Source organism: Prionailurus viverrinus, chromosome B3, assembly GCF_022837055.1.
Source record: "Prionailurus viverrinus isolate Anna chromosome B3, UM_Priviv_1.0, whole genome shotgun sequence".
In the NCBI taxonomy this organism is placed as follows: domain Eukaryota; kingdom Metazoa; phylum Chordata; class Mammalia; order Carnivora; family Felidae; genus Prionailurus; species Prionailurus viverrinus.
Window position 1 is genome coordinate 118,244,043 of NC_062566.1, and position 18,340 is coordinate 118,262,382.

At 50.7% G+C, this 18,340-nt stretch overlaps 1 protein-coding gene across 2 annotated transcripts in view; it reads left to right on the forward strand.

Annotated features, from left to right (window-relative positions):
* The window catches only part of ADCK1 (aarF domain containing kinase 1), a 123,066-nt gene that overhangs the window by 64,185 nt on the left and 40,541 nt on the right, over positions 1-18,340 (forward strand). For both annotated transcript variants that reach the window (XM_047864318.1, XM_047864317.1), the window contains exon 5: positions 15,981-16,139. In XM_047864318.1, coding sequence (XP_047720274.1) covers positions 15,981-16,139 — 159 coding nt within the window. The remainder of the gene's footprint in view (positions 1-15,980; positions 16,140-18,340) is intronic.

Sequence of the window (18,340 nt, forward strand, 5' to 3'; positions counted from 1 at the left end):
GGGCCCTCAGAGGGAATGTAGTCCTGCCAGCACCCTGATTTCAGACTCCTAACCCCCAGAACTGTGACACAGTACATTTCTGTTGTTTTAAGCCACCCCATCCGTGGTGATTTGTTATGGTAGCCTTGAGAAACAAATATAGATGTCCATTCTCTGACCAAATCACTGAGGTTAGAGGAGGTGGGGTCCATGAGAAGATGCCATCCCTCTCATTTAAACCCCAAGGTGACCGGTGGGGTGGGGTGGGAAGCAGCAAGGCAGAACATGGCGTAAAAGATGTTCATGTCCATGGATGATAATGATGTTAGAGTTTCTGTTTGTGTGGTACGTGCTGTGTAGCACACATTGCCTGGATGTTTTACAGATATTGTTTCTAACCCTGCAAGGTTAGAAACCCTGTTTCTAATTCTGAAAGGTTGGTAGATTTGGCCATTCCAGTTTTCCAAATGAGGAAGCAGAAGCCCTGACAGGTTAAGTAACAGCCACAGTCTCATAGCTTAAAAGAGGTGGAACCAGGTTTTGAACTGTGTTGGCTCACAGTCGGCCACCCCACTGTGTTGGCCCACCCCTCTTGCTATGCATCTGCTATCCCCAGGGAGGGCCTGGTTTCTGGGGGGCAACAGAGTGCGTGTGGGTGTTGGATCTTGATGCACAGGCTTTGGGGAGTCACCGCAGGCCCCAGGTCTTAGAACCTGTGTTAAGTCATATCAACTAATAGTTTCCATGTGCATGTGCATGAGTGTGCAGGCCTCCATGGCTGATTTTGGGCAGAGTCAGCCAATCGTGCAGGATGGCTTGAGGGGTGCAAGGCAGGAGCTGTGCATGGAGGCCTTTTTCTTCTTCCACATCTGGTAAAGGTGAACTCTCCCTTTTGTGAGGCTATGTTAGTTGTCTCCCAGAGCTGGGGCATGGCCACTTTTTCTCCCCTTGCCATCTCCTGGAAGCTCAGTGTGAGCGTCCCAGGCTGGGCCGTGGGTCAGGAGGCCACAAGCCAGAGAATCGTTGCCACAGCCACTGCTCTTGAAGGAGCTTCCCTGACAGATGACCTTATGCCTTCTGGGACTGCCAGACGGACCGCAGGGCCCTCATCTTCTCCTTGAATAGAACTTGTGGCCTTCCTTTCCCCTCCAGGGAGGGGGAGTGGGTCTCCTCTTGCAGGCTGTTCGGGGCTAAGGTTGGCAGTATGGGCAGGATGGATGTGATTGCTGTGGTTCTGATGCCTTGTCCTTACGTCCAAGTGAACCAGAGGATTGTCTTTACTGCTGATGGCCGGGGCAGAAGCAGTGATTTGAAACCCCAGGTCCTGCACTGCCTTAGAAGGCACATAATCATCAACTTCAACTGGGTTCCCATCCTGATTGGGAACTCCCAGAAGATGACTCTGAGGAAAGGATTCTGGTGGAAGTGGTTTTGTGGGAAGGTCAGGTGCAGCCAGTAGGGAAGTAGGAACATGGTTCAGGGAAAAGAAGGCAGCCGGTGACTGTGTGCCCTTAAACTAGCTGTGGGGACACTGGGAAATAGTGGCAAACATTCACCTTAAGATCATCCCACCCCTCAGTTGACTGAGTGTCTGACTCTTGATTTCAGCTCAGGTTGTGATCCCGGGGTCGTGGGATCAAGCCTTACATCAGGCTCCTTGGTGAGTGTGGAGCCTGCTTGGGGTTCTCTCTTTCTCATTCCCTCTGCTCTTCTCTGCTGCTTGTGTGTACTCTTTCCTCCTCTCTATTTAAAATAAAAATAAATAAATAAAAATTAAAAAAAGTCATCCCACTCCAGGGCCAAGAGAGAAGGTTGGGTGTTTAGACCCCAGAATCCTAACTTCATAGTGATGGTTGCTCCCGAGGGCCGTTAATTCCTGCAGCTATGGAGAAAGAGCCCTCTCTGACTCAGATGCAAATACTGAAATTATAGCAGGGAGCAGGGGGAAGTTTGGGAAGGAATCGGCGGGCACTGCAGGTACTGTGCAGTGCCCTCTCCTATAATCCCCACAGTTGCCCTGCGAGAGTACTATTATCTCCATTTTACTGACGAGTGAGCCGAGGCCAGAGAGGTTGAGTCACGTGTCTGAGGTTGCACAGAAGTCCGAGGCTGAGTCAGGAGCAAAACCAGGCCTGACTCCAGAACCCAAGGTCCTGACCCCTGCGTTCTGTTGCTCCTTATAAGGGGACCTGGGCCTATCCCCAGGTTTTGTGTCCTAGCAGTTTATGATTTCTCCCAGAATTCCTGAGTGGGAGGTGGGACAGATGGATGGGGAGCCCCGGCAGGTCAAGGAACTGTTTATTTACTGTTTTCTCCTTCCCTAACATGTGTTTAGATGTTTCAAACACACAGTCTCATTTTAGTCCTCACGGAAGCTCAGCCAGTCAGGTATCCCTCTCCCCATTCTTCCCAGATGTAAAAAATAAGATTCAGACATACTAAGTGACTTACTCAGGATCACATAGCAGGACAGCGGCTCAGCTGGGAACGGAACCTGAGTGTCTCTGACTGGAGGGACATACGTGCTTCAGTTACACAGGCTGCTGCTACACACGCCAAAGGGCCTGTGAGACCCAGCCTGCTTCTGAGGGCCACGCTCTTTCCCCTACCAGCACACTAGCCTGCCACCTTGCCTTCAGCCCCAGGCTGGCCCTGGTGCTGTGTTGCCTCACCAATCAGATGGCTGAGGAGGTGCTCTGAGAAGCATGCAGTGAGGTTGTTTGGTCCTTCTCCTTCTCCTCTGGAAAAGGTGCTGCCCCTCTGTGCTTGCAGGTGGGGGGCCAGTGATGGGGGTGAGGAGTGGTCTGCTCTCCCTTGTACCTCCTGAGAACCGGGCCCTTCTCTAGGGAGGACCCCTAATCTCCTCCTACTGCCCTGGGGCCCCACGCACTGTCTACCTGCCGCAGCTCCTTGGTGGCAGAGAGAAGCAAGCCATCCACGTCTGGCTGATTTATGTTCGTCGTTGAAACAATAATGTTTAATCTGGAAAGGGCTAATCAATTTTTTATGCTGATTATGAATAGGCCAGCTGTGCCTGTTTCTTTATTCATGGGGCTTCAGGAGCAAGCCGATGTCCTAGGTTAGGCTTCCTGGGTGGTTTCTGCATGGGGGGCCCTGCTTCAAGGAGAGCCCGTCAGTGGCCTTGCCTGTGACCCTTTGGAGGTGGCTCCTTGTGTGTGAGGGCACCTCTGTGTGTCACTGGGAAGGGTCAGCTGACTCCAGGTGGACAGCCAGGTTGGAGCGTGTGTGTGGAAGGAGGCTGGTGTGGGCTGGGGCACAATCATGGGAGTGCAGCATGGGAAAGTAAGAGTTATAGGATCACAGAATCAGGAAAGTCGTCAGGGACCAAGTACCCCAACACCCCCCTCACTTGTAAAAGTGAGCAGTTTAGACCCAGAGAAGCTGAGCATCTTCCCTAAGGTCATGGGGCTGGTGGGTGGCAGAGGTGGGACGGGAACCCCAGTTTGCTCGCTCAGAGGGTAGAAATCTTTGCATGGAAGTACAACCGAGGCAGGAGAGTCAGGAAGGTGCTGTGTAGCCGCTCTTGTTGAGTTACTGACTCATCACACAACTCTGACAGCTCAGGAGCTTAGGTACAGAATGCACTAGAGACATAGCTCAGCAGGAGGTCAGGATGAGATGAAAGTCACCTGAGGTTTGGGTTACCGCTTTTAGAAGTGTCCTTGGAATCCACAAATAGGGCCGCAGAGAGGGGTGAATTGGGGTCTTCTGGAGAAGGCAAAACCTGAGTAGGACTTGAGTGTTCTCAGAAGGAGAACAAACACAAAAGCCTGGAGAGGGCATTTTGGGCAGGTGGAGTGGCCTGAACTAAGGATGTCGTCTCTGGTGGGCATCACCTTGGGGAGGTGCCTGAAGCCAGAGTGAGACCCGAGGGGCCTGTGGCTGGAAACGTGGGGCCCTGGGCTGGGTGAGGGCAGGTGCTTGGCTTGGACGGCTTGGTTGTCCCACAGTCGTGTGTTTGGACCCTCCGCAGCCTTCACCAGCCATTTGTTCGTTTATTGGCTCAGCCGATGTTTATTGAGCTTTTGTCGTGTGTGTGCTGGAAGGTTGTATGGCTGAACAAGCTGCTGTCCTGGTGCTTAGGTTCTAGTTGTAGGGGAGCAGCGGATGTTAAACAAGCGATCACAAGAATAAAAACTTAATGACCCTTGTGATGAACGCCACGAGAGAAAAGCATAGGGTGCTCTGAATTTGGGGGTCTGGGGAGGGGTCTTTCCAAGGACTCAGTGGCAATTAAGCTGAGACCAGGGATAATTAGGGGAAGGAGGGTAGGACAGAGAGAACAGAGAATGCAGAGGCCCTTGGGTAGGAAAGAGCATGGATCTGTGTGGGGACAGAAAAGGGGTGGTGGCGGCAGGGCAGAGAGACACCAAGAGATGTGGCTGGAGACGTGTGCCAGGCACTTTCAGGAGATCCGTGGTTGGTAGCCACTGAAGGGCTCTGTGCAGAGAGTGGCATGGTCCAGTCCTCAGTGGCTATTTGGGGACCAGGGGTGGAACTGGGAGAGAGTTACAAGGCACTGTGGTCATTTGGGCAAGAGTGACAGAGGAGGAGTGGACAGACATAATTTGGAGACTGAATCAGCAGGACTCAAGGAAGAATTAAATGGGGACGGGCTGAGGGGCAGGGAGGGCCACTAGCGGCTCCAGGGGCTCTGGTAAGAACGCTGGGGGCCGTCTGAGAACAGACACGGTGCTGAGAGGGCTGGTGGGGCAGTATCGGCAGGTCACCCTGCTGGCAGTTTGGGGAAGGATGTTTCTGCGGGGCTGGGCTTTGCACAGTGGCCCCCTCTCTCCTTAAGAGTTGGTGGTCAGAGAGCTGGTGGAGGGTCCATGGGGGACTAAGTGATTTGGGGTCTAGCATTGAGAGGTTGCGCCCAGCACTAGGTTCCTGATTTCCAGACTTAAAAAAAAGTCATCAGCACCCTGATCTAAGGAGAGGTCTAAGTGTGTGCGTGCGTGCGTGCATGTGTGTGTGTGTGTGTGTGTCTCCCCATAGCCGGGTTTGTAGGAGAGGTTGTTACTTCAACAACTGGAGCGCCTCCTGCTTATTTATTGTAATAAATCTCCCCAGGCCCCTGCTGCTCTTCGGTTTTTGGTGTGAGCTGATGACTGGTGGTTTCTCGTGAGCAAAAGCAAACTGAACTTCTTGGGAGGAGGGGAGGCTATCCTTTCAGCCAGGCTGGTTTTAGGATTGGGCGGGAATAGCGTGTACGTGGCAGTGGGGGGAGCAGAGGGCCCCTTGCCCCAGTGTGGGGGAACAGGACCGGTTCTGGGTGTTGCCTGGCACAGAACCAGAGTCATGATGTGTCCTCTTGGTTCCTCAGCTTGGGCTTCACATGTGACCTGTGTTTCCACACTGCCAGGGCAGCTCCTGTCTCACCCCCGCCCCCCCCCCCCCCCCCAGCTCTCTAGCCTCAGCACCACCCTGGGAAATACAAAAGGATGAAACTGCTGTACTGAGAGTGTTAGGCTAATGCGCTGCATCAGAGGTCAGCAAACTTTTTCCGTAGAGGCCTGGGTTAGGGTCCTAGTGCTGCTGTAACAAATTAGTGTGAATTTAGTGGCTTAAAACAATACACATGTATTATTTTACTGTTCTGTGGCTCAGAAAGCCTAAAACTCCAGTGTTGGCTGTGCTGCATTCCTCCTAGCGGCTCTAGGGAGGAATCTTTTGCCTTGTCCAGCTTCTAGAAGCTGCCTGCATTCCTTGGCTTATGGCTCCTTCTTCGTCACAGCCACCAGTGTGCCGTCTTTCAGTCTCTCTCCCTTTTATCTGGACTTCCTTTGTCATAGTTCCTGCTCTGACTCTGACCCTTCCACCTCCCTTTTATAAGGACCCTGTGATTACATTGGGCCTACATGGTAATCCAGGATGCTCTCCCCATCTGAAGATCCTTAACCTAATCACACTACTGGGGACTGGGGCATGGACATCTTTGGGGGGGGGGGGGAGTCATTTTTCTGCCCACCCTAGGGCCAGCTAGTAAATATTTTAGGTTTTGCAGGCCAGGCAGTCTCTGTCACAACTGCTTACCTCTGCCATGGCAGCATGGGAGCCGCCACAACGTGTAGTGAACGGGTGTGCTGTGTCCCAGTCAAACTTCACTCAAGGATACTGAAATCAAATTTCATATAGTTTTCATATATCACAAAATATTATTCTTTTGGGTTTTCCAAGCATTTAAAAATATAAAAAAGGATTCTTATCTGGTAAGCTGTAAAAAAACCCAAAACAACACAAAAAAACAACCGACATTGACCTGGATTTGGCCCAAAGGCTATCGTTTGCTGTCCTCTGTTCTAGATGCAGAGTGTCCTTTAAAACTTAGAATGCCCTTGCAAAATAGGTGTTGTTATTATCACTCCCATTTTGCAGAATGGTAGTGGAGCTAAGCACTGCCCAAGGTCACATGGCTAGATATTGGCAGGTAGGGCTGCTGACCTCAGAGCTGATGTTCTTTACAGTCTGCTTCGCTGGGGTCAGCCAGGAATGTGTGTGGTTTCCCCAAAATGTGGGCTTTCTCTTCCTGGTAGATCCAGAAAGTCTGGGTTTGCCTTCCTTTAAAAAATCCCTGGGCACTGCTGCTGTCACATGCAGAGCACATCTGGAAGACTTCTTACTGGGTGGAACATGCTCCGATCTCAAGGACTTTGGTACCTGAGCTCTCTTATTGGGGCTCTGAGGCATAGGGACATACCTTAGCTCTTTTGCCATGTGGCATTTTGGCACCTCCCAAAGGCTAAGGAGGTCTTTCCTGACAGCAACTATTGCCACTGTGAGCAAGGATGTCTGTGCTTTATTTCCTCTCTTCCTTACTTTTTGGGTGTAGGAACATCTAAAGGTTATTGGAAAAAGGCCTTTGGAGTTTTAGGAGACTGAGCCCATCAGGTTTTAGAAGTCCTGGGACCTCACCAGAAATGCATGCGAACCACAGAGTCCAGACTTTTTTCTCCATTGCAGGCATGAGCTGTAGTTAAGGACTTCGCCAGGGGAAGACCCGGGGGGCCCAAGGCAGCCTGGATTCTGGGTTGGGAGTTGTTGGCCATCTCCTTCCTGGCTCTCATGTCACTGTGTCTTATTCCCCTTTGTAGGGTTCGCACAAGTCCTTCTCTCTGTCTAGATGGCTCTTCTTTCCTTCTTCCAGTTGAACTGGCTCCTTAGCCTTCAGATCTCAGGTCTTTGTCACCTCCTCCTAGAAGCCTTCCCTGATAGGTTTAATCCTCTGAACACAGCTTCTATGGTCAGCTACCTCTCCCTTTGTAGCACTTATCAGAGTTGGCCATTTACCTTTATCTTTGATGACTTCATTAATTCCTGTCTCACCACTTCAGGTTCCAGTAGTGACTCCAGAGGGTGGTGGCTGTACCTGATTTGGACCCAGTTTCCATTAAGTCCCTGGTGACTAGCACAGTGCCCTGCTTATATTAGTCACTTAAACATTTGATGGATGAATAAACAAAAGACCTTTAGCCAATATATTCCTCTCTATAAAGTGGGCACAATTATATCTCCTCTTCCTAACCTCGAGAGAAGGTTGAGAGCACTTTGAGGGCAACGGACATTATGCAGTGGTAAGGAAGTACCCATGGTTGAGCATTTAGTCTCTGTGACCAAAGATGTCCTGACATCCCTTTACCAAACCAAGCTATACCAAACCAAGCTCAAGTTCAAGGAGGAGATGCTGAGTCCTCATGTGGGTAGGTTGTAGTAGAGGGTAGGTTGTCTGCCTGATTCTTGGGGCTGAGCTCCTGACTCCACCTGGCTCTCAGCCCTGTGATGGGGTATAAGCACTTGGCTCCCAGACACCCCATGGCTCCAAGGATGTCTCACTGCCTCACTGCTTCTATACTGTGGTCACTCTGCGGATACCTACCTGGGCTGGGCCCGGGCTGTGGAGGTCCTGGCTTCATAGTGCACCTTGTACTGCACAGTCTCTTCTATCCCAGAGATCTCTGTCATAGGCAGAGACATAGACATGTCACCCTGTGAGGCTGTACAAGTTATTAAGATGGGGAACGTTGAAAGATTAGATTTATGACAGCCAACGGTGGATTATGAAGAATAATTCATCAAATGTCAGCGCCTGCAGCCTACAATTTACAGAAGGTTTGCTTAAGCTGAAGAGATCTGATTGGACTGCCCCCTCCCCCACCTCTAATGAATGACAGATCTAATGGATGGCTTCCCAGGCTGGCCAACCACACTGGGTGTTTATCTGCTTTTTATTAATCATTATTATCACAACATTTCCATAGAGTCCCTCCACCCGCGGCTCTCGAAGTGCCCAGCACCAGCGAGCCTCCCTCAGCTACTTTGAAGGAACAGTAGCCGCCTCTGGGAGATGTTTTAGCTCCCCCAGGTCAGCTGGAAGGCCCAAAGTCCCCCCACCAGGAAGAGATAGGGAAAGTTGAACCTCATGCATTCATTAAGAAATATTTATTGAATACTAATTATGTATGAGGTGCTTTGGATACAGTATTGAGCAAAAATGGAAGAAGTCTGTCATTTAGAAGGAAAGAGGGAGATTAAGCAAATACAAATCGAGGTAGAATGCAGCTATGTTAATTGCTCTCTAGAAGGGCACCCTGAATTCTGAGGATATACACAGGGAGGCTTCCCTGAAGAAATGACAGTTGAGCTGTGCTTTGGAGGATGAGTAGGAGTTACTTTGATGAGGAGCAGAAAGGGGAGCCTTTTGGGCAACGACGACAGCATATGCAAAGGCCCTGAAGTGGGAAGGGAGGGAGTGTGCTGGTGATTGAAAAAGGCTATCTGGGCAGGACAGAGAGAGCTCTGGGGGCAGGGGGAGGAGATGGGGCAGAATCAGACTCTGGATTGTGTTAAGGATTTTGGCTCTGGGAAGCTAGCGATGTGGTTTAAACAAAGAGAAGTGACATGATCAGCTTATGTTTGGAAAATGCACTTTAGCTGCATGGGGTGGATAGATTGGAGGAGAAAGGAATGCAAGTGAGTGGACCAGTTAGGAGGCCATTACAGTCTCTGGGTGAATGAAGACAGTTGCTTTTACTCACTGACAGAAGAGAACTGAGAGCCTAGAATTGCTAACTCTTTGTCTAGCGCCCTCCTCATATACCACTCTGTCCTCTTCATGGAGGCATTAGATAGGGCACCCATTATTGGGGGTCTTCTGTAGGCTCTATTCTAGATCCTTTACGTGTGTTGTTTCACACAACAACTCTGAGGTAGGTACTAAAATTCCCATTTTACAGATGAGGAAACTGAGGTACAGATGGGTTGTATAATTACCCAAGCTGGTGCACCATGGAGCCAGAATTTGAGTGTGGGCAGTGCCTGCAGCCTATGATTAGATTTGCATTGGCTAATTCCAGCCTACAATTCCAGACCTTGCATTGGAATTACTGTGCCCTGTTGCCTCTCAGGACTCACTATCCTGGCCAGCTGGTGGGCATTCCCAGGGAACACGCCTGCAGCCATAGGGTATGACTGCTCCTGGCTTCATACTTCTCGGTCAGCCGCTTGTTACCATTCTTTGGGAGGATAGAAGCTTGGTCGGACTGTGATGCCCTTGGCAGAGTCAGGTGGACGATTGTCTTATACCTAGAGGCTCTTTAGCAAACTGGTAAGGGTTGAGTGTTGTGCCAGCCTCCTTGTGCAAATTTAGACAGCACCACTGTTTGGTAATTCCTGGGGTTGGCCCTTGTCAAGAAAGGCCTCAGGTGCTGCCGCTGGGCCTTCGTTCTTTCTTCCCAGCTAGGCAGTAGCAATAGTTAATGGCTCTGCAGAACCGACAGTTTGATCTTTCAAAACTCCAGAAGGAACACAGATTCCATGGAATACAGGGACTATGTGTCCTTGAGCTGTTATTGTCATTATTATTTTTATTATAATAAATTGCTCTGTCTGGGAAGCTGGGGGTGGGGGTATTCCTGGCTTGAGTTAGGGCAGCTGCTGAGTGGGGAGGAAGAGACATTTGGATGCCTTGACCTCTCCCTTGACCCCCCAGGGTCTACATAGTGATATCAGAAGTCTCCTCTTACCTTGCCAGAAAGTCCCATCAGGATTGGGTGAATTGGTACTGGGCAGGGAGCACTGCCTCCAGCAGGCCCCGCTAAAAAGCAAGTATGGGGCGCCTGGGTGGCTCAGTTGGTTGAGCCTCCGACTCCAGCTCAGGTCATGATCTCATGATTCATGGGATCGAGCCCTGCATCGGGCTTGCTGCTGTCAGCATAGAGCCTGCTTCGGATCCTCTGTCCCCCTCTCTCTTTGCACCTCCCCTGCTTGAGCTCTCTCTCAAAAATAAACATTAAAAAAAAATTTTTTTTTTTTAAAAAAGCAAGTATGTTTTTTTGGGGCTGTTGCCTTATTCTGCAGACTGAGACCTCCTCATGGCGAGAGGTGGTGTCTGTTTTGTTGGTTTATGTACCTAGGATGGTTTCTGTCGTGTGACAGGCCTGCAGGTAAGTATTTGCTGATTGACTGACTGACTTTAGCTAAGGAATGGCAGATTGATTTCGTTTCCTATATTAATTCTGATCTGTTGGTAGTGGCTTCCTGGAGTACTGTGTTGAGAGAGATTCTGAGGCATCATCTGTGTCCAGAAGAAATGAATGCTGTGATTGATTAGTGATATCTGGCATGAGTATGCTTGAGGCTTATTAGTCAGCTATTACTGCATAACAGATTACCCCCCAACAACAAACATTTGATACGTTACAGTTTCTATGGGTTAGGAATTTGGGAGGACCTTACTGGATGCTTCTGGCTCAGACTCTCTGTGAGGTATAGCAGGGTGTTGGTGAGGGCTGCAGTCATCTGAAGGCATGAGTGGGGAAGGAGAATCTGCTTCCAGGATGGTTCACTGTGGACAGGAGGCCTTGGTTCCTTACCCCATGGGCCTCTCCACAGGCTGCTTGAGTGTCCTCATGACATGGCAGCTTGCTTTCCCAAGAGCACGCTCTCTGGGAAAGGACAGGAAGGATGTCTGATGATGTCTAAGAAGGCATGCACTAATTTCCTCCATATGCCAGGTCTCGAGTCTAGCTCACACTCAGAGGTGGGCGGGCAGTAGGCTGCACCTCTCAAAGGGAGGAGTTGTTAAGTACCTGTGGACTTATTTTAAAACCACTGCAGGGGGAATGAGAGGACCATGTGCCACCTATTTGCTGTCAGCATCATGTGTTACTTACAAGGTGCAGGAAGACCCTGAACAGGTGGGATATAAACCAGGCATGTTTAACAGGGAGAAGGAATTGCAGCAAAGTGGGGTATCAGCCGACAGGGTGACTGTGAGATGGAGGCATGCCTGGGGCAGGTCCCTGGGAAACGGTGACAAGAGGAAGGATTGGGTGGGTTTTAAGCAACGGCATATAGGATGTGATGGTGGGTTTTCTGTTCAAGGCATTCTGTGCTTTGCAGAGTCCTTGGTAGCTGGGCCTGTCTTGTCTGCCTCAGGCTCAGGGTGGGGTAGGTTCACTCCAGCTACTCCATTAGTACAGGGACTTGTCCCTCTCCTCATCAGACTGTAGTGGATGGCTGCTGGCACCCAGCCAGGCACGGGGAGGGGGGCATCTCTAGACCTCGAGATCCAGATGTTGTTTGCTGCTGATGCCATGGTAACCTTCCCCAGGTGCCCTGGGCAGTCTTCCCAACTCCTAAGTGGGAGCTGCTTGGCCTTGGCAGCTAGGCCTGGACTTGCCTGCTTTGAGGCAAGCTCCTGTCTTCAACTGGAGCCAGCCAGTTGTGGGTTTGTTCGATTTGTTGGCATTATCTTAGGTCAATGTAGCTTGATGTACTAAATCCAGAATAGGTCCGATGTGCATGACTATGGGGACGCCAGGATGGGATATTTGAATTTGGGCCATCTTGGAAAATCCAGGACATCCCCCTTCCTGTGGCTGGTGAGGGGCCTGAGGCTGGCCGGCTGAGAGACTTACGTGAAACTCCTCCCCAGGAGTCCTACTATGGTGTTTACAGAAGATCCTCACCCTCTTACCTTATTTTGGGAGAAATGATGACCCTGGCCAGTGCTTGGCTGCCCAGTGTGGCATTTTGGAAACATTTATCCAGAAAACTGGCTTCATGAGAATCGGCAGACCTAACTTCCCAGAGAGTCTCACACTCTGTCCTGTACCTGGGTATGATGTCATGTGGCCTCGGTTTCCTGGACCCCAGCTGACGCCAGCCCACTGAAGTCTTAACCTGAGCCTGTGGGGGAAGACACATTTCTTCTTGCCCTTCTGATGTTTTCTGCTCATAAAAAAACAAACACCGCCCCTTACATTTGCACGCACACACATACACACACACATACACACACACGTACCCTGAAAGACCAGATAATACAAAGCTAGAGAAACTTTTTTCCTGATTATTTTTCCTTTTCTAGACAGGGACATCAGTATATTTGAATCATGGGCTGACAGTAATTAAAAAGCACAGCTCGTCATTTTAAAATGCAGTTGTCTTACTTAATTGATTTTGCTGCCAGACCCCCAGGAAAGAAAGAGGAGCGAGGGAAAGAAAGCCCTAGAAGGGGAGACAGGTTTGTGTGAGGGACTGAGGCAGCTCAGGGCCCCGCTCCACTCTAATTGCTGTGCATGCTGCCGTTGGCCTCCGCTAATGGCTTTCTGCTCAGAGGGCTGGGGGCCGGGGCCTGACTGGAGGGGGTGGTGTTTGTGTCAGCCACGTGGGGGGCGTAATTCTGCTTTCGGGACAGTGTCTATTTTTCCTTACTATCTATCAGCACAAAGTACTTGCACTGAATACTTTGAATCAGGTTCCATTTAGAGATACTTTATTCATATTTAATTACAGGCTGTAGCACCAATCTTTAATTACCTTTTTTGTAAGCCAGCTAGGAACATTCACTAGCAATCAATTGTGTGTGTGTGTGTGTGTGTGTGTGTGTGTGTGTGTGTGTGTGACTTGGTTCCTGATAGAGGGGAAAGGATGGCTGCAGGAGCCCTGGGAGGTGGTGGGTGGGCAGGGGTGGGGTGAGGAGGGGATGTGCCCAGCAGGTTCCCTGTGCAGAGTGAGTGGTGCGTCTTCATTCCCCATGCCTCTCTTTGCCTCCATCGGTCAAATTGGGGATTAGGGCAGGTCCTCACAGCTGGGCCTTGTTCAGGGTGCTGAGTTGAGGCACCTGAGTTTGGGTGGTATCCTAAGCTCTGGACCCCCTGCATCCCCTGGTAGGAGCAGGGGATTGTGGGAGGCCCCTATCTTGTTCCCTGGGGAGATGGTGGGCCAGGCTTCCTCTCCCCCTGGAGATTGGGATATGCTTGCCTCAGCCCTTTCCTCCCTTCACCTCTCCCTGGAGTGCTCCTGGCAGCTGTTCTTGCCACACAGCCCTAGTGATGCCATGTCACTCTTCAGTTGCAATGACTCTGCAGCGTCCCCGCAATGACACTCATTTGAAGACTGGCTGTCCTTAGAAAATGAGCAAATGTTCCCAGGAAGCCAGGTGGAGGCTTGGGGTGGGGAGTGGGGTCAGATGACCCCCAAGTCCCTTTGCAGTGGGAAGATGGGGCTGTTCCAGCTGCCTGGGAGATGAGGGTCTGAGTTCACAGAAATGCTCCAGAAAACGTTCTCCTTGGTGCTCCTTTAGGAACAGCCAGAGGGTTTCTAAAGGAAGTTGTTGTTGATTTCATTATGTAATGGCCAGGAATATTGCTGAAGCTCTCCCTCCCTTCTATTCCTGGATCTCTGTTCCAGCAAGAGGCCACCGAGGAGAGGAGAGAGGGGAGGCCATGGAACTCACGTTTACTGAGCCTCTTGGGGGTGCTGGGCACCATGCTCATGTTTCTTTCATCTACCCCAGATGGGGCCCAAGAAATATCAGAGCCCCTCTAGTCCTATGTGACAGAAAACAACTCAAACTGACTTAAGCAGAAAAAGGAATTATAGGGTGGGTATTCAGGCATGGCTAGATCAAGGGGCTCAACCATGGATTCACTCTCTATCTCTTGTCGGCTTTCTTCTTTTTGCTATTGCGATTCCTGATAGCTCCAGACTTCAATTTTTACGTTCAATTTCAGCAGAAAGAAAAAAATCTCTTCTCCTACAGTTCAAACAGAAGTAAAACAGTTGAGTCTGATTGGATCAGTTGGGTCACCTGTCCATCTCTGAACCAGTCAGTGTGACCCAGGGTATTCAGGGTTCTGATCGACCAGGCTGGGGTCTCATACCTGCCCTGGAGTAACAGGGGGAGTCCACCTAGGTAAATCCCATACAGGACATGTGCTTTTACATTTGAGGATTTTGGATTAGTAGGAGTGTGGGAGCAGGAAGGCCCAGCCATTTCAAAAGGAAGAAAGAGTTGATTCAGTTCCTCTCCAATGGAGAGAATAGTGGATTCAGTCTTTCAACAAATATGTGTTTGGCACCAACTGGTTCTGGGGCTCTTCTAAGTGCAGGGAATTCGACAGCTAACAAGACGGACAAAAAATCCCTGCCCACCTGAAGCAGATGTTCTGATGAGGTTTACAGGATGGTGGTTCTTTCATTCTCCCAATCCAAGCCCAAGTCCAGAATAAAGGGTTCTTGTATGGGGAGACTTGGGGTGATTGATGTAAGGGAGAATCTGGCCCTCAGGGAGCCTTGAACTCAGGAGGGAGGGAAAGAGACAAGTATATGGTTGGGGAAGGAGGCGGGTAAATAGGCACTGGGAGGAGTACAAATAAAAACCCAGGAAGAAGAAGGGGGACAGGGAAGCCAATCCATACCCATCTCCTGTGACAGAAGTGTGGGCCCCTCCCATGTTGCCTGGACCTTTGACCTCCAGAGGATGTTGATAAATGGGATGGAGTTTAGTGAAAGATACAGAAATGATGACAGGGCTGGAGGGAGTGATTTATGAGGGAGATTAGCAAGCTACTAGTGCAGCCTAGCAAACAGAGGGATGGGATGGTGGCCATGGGCTGTCTGACTGCTGAAGCCCCAGGAGAGGAGGGGGCTGCGGGGCAGGGTGGAGTGCCGGCTGCAGAAGGGGGGCGGCAAGAAGACTGAATGGGTGTGAGAGCCTGGGGGACATGAGAAGGAGGGCCTTGGGACTAAGCATGCATGGGCACACTTACGTGTGTGTGTGAGAATGTCTGGACCTTCCAGGATTGGGAAGCTATACAGGGACTTAAAGAAATGGAAGGGGTGAGAATTTCAGCCTTGGACATTTTGGCAAGAGGTTTTTGGGGACTTCCTTCCCATCTGGTAGAATATTCATATCTGGACCATGTAGGTGTGACCACTCAAGTCAGAAAGACTTTTTTCCTTTAGGAAAATTTGGTATGGCATTTCTAAGAGGGAAGGAAGGAAGAAGAGAAGACAGAAAAGTTAGGAGTACATGTTCCATTTCATAGACAAAGGGCAAGGGATCTGCCCAAGGCTCCCTTTGGGTGGCATTGCAGGTAGGGGCCAAAAGTGAGGCTGGGGTGTGCGGCCCTGTGGTCCCTGCTGGGTCTCGGCTCCACTGGCCGAGAGTGGGCTTGAGGACCCATGTTGAGCCTGCTGCTCCGGCAGGAACAAGAGGTGGCTGTTAAGTTTGGAGTCTCCAGCCTGGGATCCCTTGAGCTCTCCATGTTGGCTGGTTGGAATATCTGATCCCTGCCTTGGGCTGTCTGGTGCCCTGGTTCTGCTTACTCTTGATTTTATGTGTGCGCATGAGAGTCCCAGGGGTGCAATGTTGCATAATTAAATGAGCAGACGGTACTCCATTCTGAACATTCTAGACAGCACTTCTTTGGCCTTAAATGGAGGTGCTCTGAGCACCCATGCATGTGTATGGGGACACACCCTCCACATGTGTTTTCTCTCTCCCTCCAGATGCTTGCTGGGAATCTCCATGGCAGCAGGGAGCCCAGGCAAGGTGCTGGGTTGACATACAACTGGTGGAGCAGAAAGTCTGTTTCGGGGCATCAGGCAGCACTGGCCCTGGCCCATCCTCTTGGCCCCTTTCACTGAACTGGGTCATCTTATTTGCTCCATTCTCTCTCCACTCTTGACAGATCCATGATTTGTTCATGAGCTTTGATGACACCCCCCTGGGGGCCGCCTCCCTGGCCCAGGTCCACAAGGCAGTGCTGCATGATGGGCGGACGGTGGCTGTGAAGGTCCAGCATCCAAAGGTACAGGCTCAGAGCTCGAAGGACATTCTCCTGATGGAGGTGAGAGCCTTCCCCTTTCTCTTTCCTTTATCCTCATTCTGTATTTCTCTGGAAACTAGGTGGCTCCTGTGACATTGGTTCAAGGCAGCTGGGTGGAGTGTGGCCTTTTGAGCAGCAAGGCAGGAGAGGAAAGCTTGAGACCATGACAAAGGAAGTGTTGTGACTATGTTATGACTGGGGTGGGGGGGCGGTGGGCCCTTGGCTGGGTTGGTCAGTGCTTCTTAATTTGTTCCTAGGAACTATCTGGGGATGGTCTCAGAACATGATGGGCAGCTGTTGGGGCCAAGGAGACCTCAGTTGCATGTTGTAGAAATGAGATGAACCAAAAGTGATTTCCTTGGGGGTAGAAAAGTTACAGCTTAATTTGTTAATTTATAACAGAAGGGAGCATGTGGTCATCCCAGGGATGTAGAAGTGACAGGAAGATCACATAGAAATATTTACGTAGACTGTATGCTCATCTCCCATGTTTTGAGTGAACAAGCTTGTCTACCTAAAAACGTTCCTGGGAAAAGCCCTGATGGAAGACTGTGTCTCTGGACTTTTCTAGCTCTGTCCGCAGAGCAAGGGAGGGTGAGCCAGGTGCTGGCTGGGCGGTAGCCAGCACCCGGCCTGGGAGGTCAGTGCATTTAACCTGCCAGCATGTCCCTCCCCTTGTCTGCTGTCTCCCTTCCATTCCTTTCCTCACTCTGGACTCTTAGTTTGTTCCCTCAGCTTACCTTGACTAAACTTCGCACACACATGGAAGGTCTCTTTTGCATCAGGCACCAATGGGTGCTGGGGACACGGGAGTGAGGAAGCTCTGTCTTCATCCCTGTTTAGCAGAAGGGCAGGTCTGGACACAAACAGCCACCGTGTGGGGATATGAGCTCCACGAAAGGGGTGTGTGCACGGTGCTGTCAACTCTGTGCCTGGTCTGTTGGGGGCATCCTGGGTCGGGGAGGTGCTTCACTGAGGTGCCGGTGAGATAGCCAGGTGGGGGAAGGATAGCCCAGCCTGTGCCGAGGCCTGAGTCTCGGAGAAACAGGGTGTGCTTAGAGGAGAACTTGAGCTGGTTCAGGTGATGTGTCTGGGAATGGTTACAGATGGGGCTGAGGAGGTCGACAGGACAGCACGGAGGGCCTTATCTTGCAGGCGAAGGCATAGAACAGTATACGCAGCAAGTATGGAACTGCTGTGGAACTGAGCAGATCTGATTCTCTGCTGTAGTCCGTGGGGAACCACTCAAGAATTTTAAATCAGGGGAATGTCATGATCCGATGTACATTAGAAACAAAAGTCTGTTGGCAGTCTGGAGGATATACTGGAAGGCAGAAAGACTGTAGCCAGGGAGACTAACGGAGGGGCTGCTGTACTGGTCGGAACCAGAAATACTGTTGTGAACCAAGGCAGGGGAATGGGAGTGAAGGGGAGGGATGGGCTCGAGGGACATACTCTTCAGGACTTTGTGACCAGCTTTACATGGAGTGGTAGCAAATACTGGCATGAATGAAAAGGAGGAGAATAAAACAAATTGTACGTTTCTGGCTTAAATGATTAAATATGGATGCCTTTAACCAGTGTATCCATCAGGGTCCAGTCGGGAGGAAAGAAAATTGCTCTAGGTATTTCCAACAGAGGGAATTTAAAGCAGAAAATGGGCTGGGGCGCCCGGGTGGCTTAGTCCGTGAAGCGACCGACTTTGGCTCAGGTCATGATCTCACGGTTTGTGGGTTTGAGTCCCACGTCAGGTTCTGTGCTGACAGCTCAGGGCCTGGAGCCTGCTTTGGATTCTGTGTCTCCCTTTCTGCCCCTCCCTTGCTCATGCTCTTTCTCTCTCCCAAAAATAAGTAAATAAAATTAAAAAAAAAAAAAACAAACAGAAAATGGGGCTCCCAGGGGATGGAATTGCAGAGAAGACAAATGGGATGGTGAAACAGTTACCAACTGCAGGAAGCCTCTGCCACCCTCATGGTGGACGGACAAGGAGAAGAGATGGTTCTCTGGACCCCAGGAGCTGGGGCCACCCAGTGGAGCTGGCCCACGATGAGCCGGTCCTCTGGGAGGCCGATCACAGCCGTAGGGCCCATCACCTGGGAGGTGGAGCCACAGGCCCTGCCTCAGCGTTTTGCCAGTGTTGCCCCATCTGGCCAAACCTAGATGGAAGCCAGTTAGCAAGGAAGCCTGGGAAATGCAGTTTCTTATGAGATCAGTAGTGTCAG